This window comes from Glandiceps talaboti, chromosome 12 (assembly GCF_964340395.1).
Source record: "Glandiceps talaboti chromosome 12, keGlaTala1.1, whole genome shotgun sequence".
Taxonomy (NCBI): domain Eukaryota; kingdom Metazoa; phylum Hemichordata; class Enteropneusta; family Spengelidae; genus Glandiceps; species Glandiceps talaboti.
The window spans coordinates 20,514,482-20,525,181 of NC_135560.1; the positions used below are offsets into that span (position 1 = coordinate 20,514,482).

A 10,700-nucleotide genomic window follows, 5' to 3' on the forward strand; every position below is an offset into this window, starting at 1 on the left:
AATCGAAATATTGCACCTTGATCTCAGTGTACTCAGTGAGGGGCGCCCTCACACATTCACGAATTCATACTTTGAAATGACGTAAAAAAAGAAACCGAATCATTTCACCTCTTGATAAAATATGATTTCACTTGGAAGTCATTAGTCATGTCACTGAGAAAAAACAACGCTAAACCCGGGCCATGCAGGTATCATCAAATGTATTGCAAATAAATATACTACGATTTCTGAAGACCCATTTCGAGAAAGAAAAATAATTAGACTGTTATTTATTGCTCCGTCTTTATACCGTACCGTATATGCAAATTTGACCAAAAACTATTTCCATCTATTCTATATTTTTTTTACATGTAATTTATTCATTACCACACTAATAAAAAAAGTAACATTTAAAATAAAACGACAAAACCACTAGCGACAGCAAACAATAAAAATACAAAACAACGACATATTAACAAAAGACAGCCTGTAATAGAATAAAGAGAATGGACAAACAGGTGCCAAGCACCTCTACTAGTGTCCAACCAAAAAAAACCACATCAGTTCTGAAATAAATCATCAAAGTGAATGTACAACTGAAATTAATACACATTAATTGATGTCAAACAATTTTGCACTCATAACATTTACAATCAGAAGACCATGTACAAAAGACAGTAGTTTCAAAAGAATATACAAACTTCTGGTAATAAAATAATGAAAGCAACGATTTAAATGACACATTCTCTGCATATCTACTAATGTCCTGACTGAGCTGATTCCCAAGGGGTACAATTCTATATTGAAGTATGAAGTTTTGAATAACTGGCAAAATTGTCATTTGAAGTATTTTAAGGTGGTCAGTATTCTATTCTATTCATGTACTCGATATAACACACATCGGAAGCGTGCCAATTCAAAGGAAATACAGATGATACAGAAGTCAAGACATTGAGATATCACATTGGCTGAACTACCGTTAACAGTGCCAGCAAATTTATTTCAATGTTTATTCACAATTAACAAAAAAATTAATTACTGTTGAACGAGAGCAAAGAGTTGGAGAAGTACATGGAGAAGTGGCCAGAAATTAATTAAACTATACCCGCACAGTGACATGTTTTGACATAAAAATACACTCAACCGCATTCCGTGATGATTGCCATCGCAAATCACACAAAAAATAAGTTATCTTTAACCACAAAAAATAATCATGCAATCGATTATTCATTCAATTAACCATATAATCAATGAATAAATAAATCAATCGATCAATGAATCAATTACATACCTGCTTTCCCCTGTGTTCTTTTAAACTAGTTTGTACATGGCTTATTTTTTTTTTTTCGGCATTTCACAGGTGCAAGTAATCTCTGGTACACATAATATTAATAATATGCTGTATTTGTATGCTGTGTATATAACAACTATCATCTTACTTAAAATGCAATTCTCTATTTACAAAATCAAAAATTCATGTCTTTGAAAATAATCCCAATTTTTTGCTGATGTCTGCATCCTAACCATCCTGAAGTCTTCTGCATGGTCAGCGTTGTAACAATGCTAATGAGATATAATCAAAACTTTGGGACCAAAATTATTCGAATTCTGAGTTGAAATTTTCAGTCCTACCTAATCCAGTGTCAATGAACATTCATTGTTGCATTGTTTTTCTTGGTTAATTGTCCACTACTCATGATTTGTGCATGCGTGTGTGTGTACATGTGCATGCATGCATGTGTATGTATGTGTGTGTGTGTGTGTGTGTGTGATGTTAAGTGACTGACTGACAAATTGGCATATTTTCTAATTTAAAAAAATAGTGCCAATGACATTGTAGGCCATCTGTCATTTAAATTTGCTAAAATAACTCGACATTATGTTAATAGGGCACTATTCAAATTGTGTATACTAATATATTTAAGTACTAACCTTTCTAATAAGATTGTTGAACCATTACAGTCATCAATTAGTACCATAACACATAGTATGTTGGGGACTATGTCTTCCAATGTAGAATACTTCTTGGTTGCATTTGAAGTCTCACTCATCAATTGGACACCATACATGATAAATTACGTAGTTCCTTTTTAATTATGTTCACAAAGATCTATTTAGTATAATTCAACTAAATCTTACATGGTGCATGGTGTAATTAACCTATGTCTTTCATTTCTGTTAAAATACCAGCCAGGTATATTTGCTAAGTTGATACAATTACAAATGTATTTCTAAACTTAGGTATTTCTCAACTTTTTTGTTTGATTCTGATTATAATATTCCCTGTTTCAATATGTGATACTTGCACAATATGAATAAAATCATATACAGAGAACATCTTGATGAAAAGTGACTGTGGTGAAAATTGAAGTCAATATTTGGTAACAAATTACAAAATCAGAAAATAAATTCCCACCTTAAAACCATCACAGCTCCAACTGTTATACAGATTCGTCTTTGACATTTTACATAGTTTGATGAAGAAATAGGGTGTAAACTACAAGCTGACGTATATTAGTGTCCTTGTTAACAACTAACAAAATAATAAAATATATTCACAGCTTACATATCTATGACTGGGATACAAATATATATGTCTTTAAGATAATACTTGGTCTATTATTCCCATGGTCCCCAAGCATCTCCTAATTTTGCAGGATTACATCTTGGATCATTCTTTGGATAATCAACTGGTACGCTTGATTTAAAATATTCTTGCATTCTGTCTAAAAGTTCATCAACCTTATCTGGTCTAAACAGGGATAGATCTTTCTCTTCATTGGGGTCTTCTGCTATATTGAACAACCAAATCATTTTGCCAGTAACATCTGTTGGATATACGGTAGGCAATCCAGATTCTGGTGGAGGTACCCAACTACCCTTGCCTACAATATCAATAGAAACCCGAGAAGAAGTTAAATTTGAAGCAATAAATATGTAAAATATCTATAAACCACACACATGTGATGTTAATTTGTGTATGAAATATGATCCTGGAAGTAGCTGGCAATCTATAGAAGTTCATAACATCATACCTACAGCAATATCTCCTCAAAACATAAAGTTATGCTAATACTATGGAAGCAAGTCATTGGCTAACTCCATGTAAGATTAGACAGAAACACTGAAAAAACTATTGTGATTCAATGCTAGATTGAACAGTGGTTGAATCACGGTGCTTTGGTTAAGTGGTTATAAACACCATGTAATGAAGGTAGTGGAACACAGAATGAGGTTGAATGTGTGGAGAACTTCTTATCAGGGACATCACTCTACTGTCAGTGTATCCATTGGTAGCTTATATAAACATGTGTTAGCAATAATTTGAGGTTGTGTCCATGTTTGCTTCCCAATACAACAGCTGACCTATCATACAAATGGAGTAATTAACCACATTACAGGAGAAATGGACATTGAGACCATATATAGTACGATAATATAATACTATACCTGGATCACCAGTTATCAACTTCCAGTCACCAACTCTCAGTGCAGCTCTGACTGTAGCATTATAAGTATCACTACTTGCAAACTGCCATTCTACATTGTTTTGTTGTAGAGGTGATGGTGTCAATGGATCAATGTTGTGTAAGATTTCTTTTCTTGGTGATACAGCACCTTGGCTATTGAGAAAGTAAGAGCAAAATGTGAAATTCTCAGAAATCACTGTATTTTGTTTCATACACATCTCTCCTTAAAGAGAAAGGATACATTGCTTAGTTCAGTCCGTTAATGTAAATGTAGTGGATGTTCCCTAGCAAGATCTGAACATTACTTCTGCCTAAGTTCAGTCTGTTAACATGAATGTAGTGGAAGTTCCCTAGCAAGATCATACAGAGCTCAGTGGTTACAATGGAAATCATAGTACATGTATATTGCTTGGTATCGAGATCATTTGTGAAAATCACTTTTCCCCACAAAAACTGAAATTATCCAGTTTGTTATTGAATCTAGTTCACTCAAGAGATGTACCAGAAGCCAGAAAATTCAAAACCCATCAGACCATGCATATAAACTGCCACTTTATGAAAGATCTCTTCATAATTAAAAGTTTTCAATATCAAATAAAAATATATCATGTCTTTTGGCATTGTAAATCACTAAATCTGAAACTCTTTCTTCATATTAGCATTAACTCAACACAAAAAATATTTTGTTATCAAATTGATGTTAAATTTGACGGAAAAATGTCAAAATTAGTGAAGTTGGAAATGTCACTTTATGTGCCGAGTAATGTTTTCAATATTAGTTAATTTTTTCAGACATTTCAGTTACAGAAATATGATTTGCATTGTTTGTCATAGATTAATGAAAGGTGTGCCAAGACTATGATTACATACTTGATTGTGTTCCATTGATTATAACCATCTAATGGTTTGGTACCATTCAACGAACCACCAGCCAAGTGTACAAATGTTGGGAACCAGTCAGTTACATGCATCAATTCTTGACTCACAGTACCTATCACTGAACTATTCAGGAGTGGACTGTGTACAAATCCAACCCCATGCATACCACCTTCCCAGAGTGAGCCCTTCCAACCTCTTAAAGGCCAATTGTTTCCACCTTCAGCTACTTGTCCACCATTATCTACAAGTTAGTATATAAATTAATGAGCACATTGCAGAATATCCACTCTGTGTGTGTGTGTGTGTGTGTGTGTGTGTGTGTGTGTGTGTGTGTGTGTGTGTGTGTGTGTGTGTGTGTGTGTGTGTGTGTGTGTGTGTGTGTGTGTGTGTGTGTGTGCGTGCGTGTGTGTGTGTGTGTACATACACATTACAGTTTGGAGTTTTATGGCTTTGAGCTTTCAATCTGTCTTGGTCAACAATCATCAGAATAAGAAATTCCATAGTTACAACTGACCACTAGGTGGCAGCATGATATGTCTTGGTCGACAGTTCTCACCAGAATAACAAATTCTATAGTTAGTCTTAACTACTAGTGCATAATAACCTGCATAAGACATCTGATCTACCAAGATCATATCAAGAATATTTTTGGTCATACATAATATATGTATACATATCACTGAGTGACCCATCATTTGACAAATATATAGAAAAAATAAAAAAGGTTGCCCCTAGGGAAGAATAATAATAACTAACCTGTTGAAAAGACAATAACTGTATTATTGATCATTCCGTTATCTTGTAAGGCTTGGGTTATGTTACCAACAGCTTCATCCATACATGTAACCATTCCAGCATACAATCGTCGTTTTTTGTCTTTGATATGGGTGTATGGCTTTTCATACTTTGCAGGAACTTGTAGAGGGGCGTGGACAGCTTGGAATGGTACATATAGAAATAGGGGCTGAAAAACAAAGATGTGACAAGTTAACAGAATATAATTATTTAGGAGAGAACAATATCGGAAAAGATACGATGAAATAACAGGGAACATATCAAGGTAATACATTTAATAAATTGGTAATATCTTGAACAATAAGTGATTGCAATCAGGTTCAAACAGAACAGTGTTTGGTGTGCATGTAATCTCATTCAACTTCTCACCATGTGAGTGTGAATAGGTGAACAAAATGAAACAAGTATTTCAAATATGTAACATAAATCATATAACACTGTCAACAGCCATAATTATATAGAAAAGCACAAGTGTGACTCTCACAGTACAGTGAGATTGGAGGTTGGTTTTATTTGAAAACCAAGGTGTCAGAAAAGGATGCAAACGGGTTAATTATATTAAACAATCAAAATACCAAACACCAAAATGATCTACAAATGACTACGTAGTTTGTGTGAAAGATTGAAAACATAACTAGGTCATGATGCAATAGAAACAAAATTGGTCACCTGCATGCAATGATTAAAATGAGGTCATATTTTTTAATGATTCATATAATATTACTTTTTTAACTCCAGTCAGTAGAAATGTTTGTACATGCCACTGTTGAAAATGTACCATCACATTTGAAAGTGCACTGCAATGCACAAAGTATGTGACAGTGACATGCTATGACTTGCATGAAAATAAGTGGCCAGGTCAAAGGTCAATGGTCAGTCAGGCTGTCAAGTGGTTTAGTCGTCATTTTTGAGAAAAACATGAAAATATTTCTTATTGAACTCTGTTATCCATAAATATTGTATATAAAATGAAGAGAGGGAGATAGCTGGGCTCTTCAATTTCAGCATGCAGTATTGTTGAAGATGGAATCACAGCAGTCCCTGTCAAAAGCATATCGAGACAAAACAATGTATTTTGTCCATTGAGCCCAGCCTATGTCATTGCAAACTGTCATTTTTTATTTAGAATACACACTTTTCAAATACTTAGTACTTACTGAGGTTGGGTCATGATTGTTGATGATATCTATAGCTCTCTTGGCAAATACAAATGTGGAGTACTGTCCATTATAGTCTGGTTCAACTGTCTTCATACCATCCCTAAAATCCATACCTTTGAAATTGTTATAACTTCTGTTATGAGTGTAGTAGTCTTCACTGCCAGTTAGATAACCTACAATATTACAAAGAAATGTGAAAACAATAAATAAAGGCACATCAAATTTTTAGTCACAAGCTATATAAGTGAATAGTATTTTATTCTAACATAGACACAATACAATGCATTACTGAACCTCGATTTGATTAAAATCTGATGTAGGTATACGACGCGATTACTTACTTGTATTTCCCTTGTGTTATATGTTACTTGTTTTCGATATTAGTACTGATATGAAGTTAATAGAGGTAAATAAAGAACTGAGCCGTATTCCTACATCAAATTTTAATCAGATTGTACTTTTTAGATGAACCTTTGCGGAAGTATTGCCTATGAAACATGGAAAAATGAGTAGATTGTGATGGCGATCTGTGGTTACCATGGCAACAAAATAAGTGAAATAGAAAAAAGATGGCTTATTTCAAAATGGCATATAAATCTTACATTTCCATACATCTAGTACTAAATAGTGTCCAAATCAACTATGCAGCCACTATTTTTTTTACATTAAGTTGTATATTTGCCAAAAGAGATCATTAGATATTATTCCACAATATTTTTCTATTCAGCAAAGAAAAATAGGAGTGACCTAACAGGACTTGAATAAAGGACAAGTAGTGACAAAAGTCTTATGGGCGTTTGTTCCAGTTGAAAGAAGAAAATTATTGGGAATGATACGCATTATACTTTCACAAGCATGATTTATGAAAATGGAGAAAAATAACGTTGGTTATTACGAATGTAAGAGTCACTCATATTTTGAGTACTGTAGGACATGGAGTATATATATATACACATTACACAACCAGTGTATAAATCCGATATTTTTTGTTCAAGTGCATTCATCTTGGCTTACATTAGCTGCAATAATTTTAGTGTTTGCTGTGATGTTGAGGATTTCTTCTGCTGTTTTTGTGCTTTTTGTCGTTCCAGTGTTTGCTTCTAGTTAAACATCGGAACAACAAAAAGCACAAAACAGCAGAAAAACCCTCAAAATCACAGCAAACGCAACAATTATTGCAGCTAGGCTTACATGAGAGTTTGCAATACTATACTTACCAAAAAATGTATCAAATCCTCTGTGAGTTGGCAGACATTGTTCTTTATACATGCCTAGATGCCATTTGCCCACAATGTGTGTTTTATAACCTGATTCTTTCATTTTGTCTGCTAAAGTAACTTCATTCACTGGTAGACAGTTTGCTTGGCATGGCCATATTATGCCATGTTGCAGACCTGTATGAATCTACAAGAACAATTTTACAGCAAAATCAGGAAAAAAATGAATTTATCATCCAAACCATTGTCCATCTATCACATGATCAAAGGTATTACATTGTAATAATATTGGGATAAAAATTAAAAGTTCATATATTTTACAAATTACAAGATCAATAACTACCAATTTGTTTCAAAAGAAATCGTGCTGCGATCACCTACTTGGTATCGTCCACTCATCAGCTGACTTCTGGTGGGCGTACAAATAGGCTGTACGTAGTAATTCTGCAACTTCACCCCATTGCTTGCCATGCTATCCAGGTTTGGTGTTTTAATAACAGACTCGTGGTAGCCAATGTCTCGCCAGCCATAATCGTCTGCTATGATCAGTACTATGTTAGGAGGTAGTGAGGTAGTAACATGAACGAAATTACATGTAAGAAAGAAAAACAACACAGAACATAGAGTCAAGAAAGCCATTGCATTTAGTGTTCGTCGAGGCAATTAGTACATATGACCGAAAATCATATGACCGAATTTGTTCATGTTGAGAGCGCCATCGCTTCCGTGTTGAGGGCGATAATCAAATGAAAAACGAAAGTCTGCTAGATAAGTCTACTACATCGATGGAGGGCGATAATCTCATAGCAACAAGACTTTTAGCTGTAAATAGAAAAGTATCATACGCGAAAAGAAATGTTTTTACAAAATGCTACATTTCTATAAAAACTACGTCCAGTTAAGAGAATATAAATCAAAGAAATTATATAAATACGGTGTACATCGTGAGTGACAGAATTTTTATATATCCATACATTATCTTCTGGTACTATATTAATGAGCGGACGAATAACAGAAGTAATGTGGTGTTAACTTTGAAACTTCCTGTATTTTCCAAAATAACTCTAAGGAGGTCGAACTGTAGTACTAGTGGAACGTATTAGGATATTTTGTGAAAGGTGTGAACCATGAGTGAAGCGACATCGTATAGAATTGAAGCGATGGGAGAGCGAAAGAGCCTGCTGAAAGCTTTATCCCGTCAACAAGAAAGGATAAAGGTAAGAATACATACTGCATGCAGTGTTGCTGTCGATGTCGGCAAGAGGTTCACTGAGATCAGAAGCCTTTACTGTTTACATGTAATTTACGCGAGTAGGCGTACAGTGTACACGCACTCTGAAGGCATGTACACGAACCATTGCAGTGCAATGAGGTCTCGTTACCAGATGTGTCCATACAATTAAGATATTTTCATTTAGCATTACCGGGTTACCAAATGGAAAGATGGAAATATATTATTAATGAATACATTCATAATGAATACAAATTACAATCACATGATGCAATGAGATATCTACTGCAGTGCAGTGTCAGATGTCTTGTAGTTCAAAGCATACACTGTGAAAAGATTATTGAATATCTTCTGTATGTGATGATGTACTCTAAACTTTTGTTTTTCTTTTTGACCATAGTATGATGAGGTAATGGCCGAGAGAGAAGGGATTCTAAAACAGTAAGTTTCCTGTAGATCCTTAATATCCATAGATCTCTGTTTTCATTGGCAATGTAATCAGACAAAGAAAATGGCATTTTTTCAGAGTTTTATAATCTTGTAACATGTAATAATAACTGAACTGCACCTGTTAAATGAGTAGGGTTGCACTTCTATTAGCCAGACAAGTATTGTTTAGTCAGCATCAGATTTGACAGTATGATCTGAAATGATGTGGAATACAATGGTTTCATTGTTATACTTTTCAGTGAAGAAGATGTCAATCAGAAGGCAGTATGGAATGAAAACTTAGAGGAAGCAAGTCATAGACGAAAGCTTAAAGACAACATTGATATAATGAAAAAAGAAACAAAATTACATGGAAAGGCTTTAGTGGAGGTATGCAACTACCCTTACCATTTTAGTAAACAGTGATAATAATTTATAATCACTGTTTTTTCATAGAGTGGTAAGGTGGGTAAAATTTACCTATGTTCCCCTGTCACTTTACGAGGGTTCCCAAACAAAATTATGTACAGTGTATGGGGAAACTATACCAGTTCTACCTATTTCCCTGTCTCTGTTTCCAGAGTTACACATTCTTCATAAGAACAGATATACCTAAACCTGTGTACATGAATGCATATATATATTGATTGAATAAACCCAGTGGACAGTTTGTAGAATTAGATGTAATTGCCATATTAGGTTTTATCTTACTACGTATTAGCTCACATGAATGAATACCTACACACAATGGCAACTTGTTCCCGTTTTCATTGTTATTTGGTCAGTTTGTTTTCAAAGTAACTGAAAAACACCCAAAGTAGCACTTACAAGAACCATGGCCATATATTGATTTGATTGCAATTTTGGTCTCCTAAAGTTTTACATATACAACATACATGTATCATGCCATGCTCTACTTCAATTCCATGTCATATTCCCATTTCAGGTGAGACGAGCAGCCTTGCGACAACTTTTACAACGTGATAGCGCCCTCTATGAGCAGGAGTTACATGCACAGGGTAAAACATTTTACGTCAAGAGGACGTGAAGCACTTGATTTAGAACACTATTAATCAATATCATTACACTTTGCCTTAAAACAACTTTTCTTGGATACCAAAAGTTGTATATAAGTCCCCAAAGAATAATTTTACAATTTTGCAGTTGTTGCATATTAACTTTATATATCCTTAAATTTCATGATTTTGAAAGGTGCATAACAAAATATTGGTGATAGGAAGATTTAAAATGTCTACTTGTACAAATTTATTTCTGTTCTGTATTATTTAATGTGTGCTGATCTTCCAATTACACTTCATACACTGCATAGCTCAGTATTTTCATCAGCAATTTTTCCAGTATTGTATTCCACCATTTTGACTTACGTTTCAGTATTTTCTGCAGTATTAAAAGTATATTAAAGAATTTAATTGTCATAGTGTTGATTGACTTTTTCTCTAACGTGAACCTAAAGACATGCAATATTTAAGTGAATGTCTGTCCCTCTCAACTTGATTCTTTTCATGTTGTAGTAACAAAA

General features: G+C 34.1%; 2 protein-coding genes across 2 annotated transcripts; one reads left to right on the forward strand and one right to left on the reverse strand.

Annotated features, from left to right (window-relative positions):
- Positions 1 to 471: 471 nt before the first annotated feature.
- Positions 472 to 8,143, reverse strand: LOC144443265 (arylsulfatase B-like). The gene is made up of 7 exons (XM_078132698.1): positions 7,882 to 8,143; positions 7,501 to 7,687; positions 6,281 to 6,456; positions 5,085 to 5,292; positions 4,320 to 4,569; positions 3,430 to 3,602; positions 472 to 2,864 (listed from the first exon to the last, which is right to left on the reverse strand). Exons 1-7 carry the CDS (start codon positions 8,137 to 8,139, stop codon positions 2,599 to 2,601), a joined length of 1,518 nt encoding a protein of 505 aa, XP_077988824.1. The 5' UTR covers positions 8,140 to 8,143; the 3' UTR covers positions 472 to 2,598.
- Positions 8,144 to 8,562: 419 nt separating this feature from the next.
- Positions 8,563 to 10,558, forward strand: LOC144443798 (uncharacterized). The gene is made up of 4 exons (XM_078133344.1): positions 8,563 to 8,717; positions 9,132 to 9,172; positions 9,421 to 9,550; positions 10,107 to 10,558. Exons 1-4 carry the CDS (start codon positions 8,628 to 8,630, stop codon positions 10,206 to 10,208), a joined length of 363 nt encoding a protein of 120 aa, XP_077989470.1. The 5' UTR covers positions 8,563 to 8,627; the 3' UTR covers positions 10,209 to 10,558.
- Positions 10,559 to 10,700: the final 142 nt, after the last annotated feature.

Coding starts and splice junctions, on each gene's coding strand:
- LOC144443265 (XM_078132698.1), bottom strand. CDS start 8,139: ATGGCTTTCTTGACTCTATGTTCTGTGTTGTTTTTCTTTCTTACATGT. Junction 7,688..7,881: donor TGATGAGTGGACGATACCAA/GTAGGTGATCGC, acceptor TTGTTCTTGTAG/ATTCATACAGGTCTGCAACA. Junction 5,293..6,280: donor ACAATCATGACCCAACCTCA/GTAAGTACTAAG, acceptor TTTGTTTTTCAG/CCCCTATTTCTATATGTACC.
- LOC144443798 (XM_078133344.1), top strand. CDS start 8,628: ATGAGTGAAGCGACATCGTATAGAATTGAAGCGATGGGAGAGCGAAAG. Junction 9,173..9,420: donor AGAGAAGGGATTCTAAAACA/GTAAGTTTCCTG, acceptor TATACTTTTCAG/TGAAGAAGATGTCAATCAGA. Junction 9,551..10,106: donor ATGGAAAGGCTTTAGTGGAG/GTATGCAACTAC, acceptor TTCCCATTTCAG/GTGAGACGAGCAGCCTTGCG.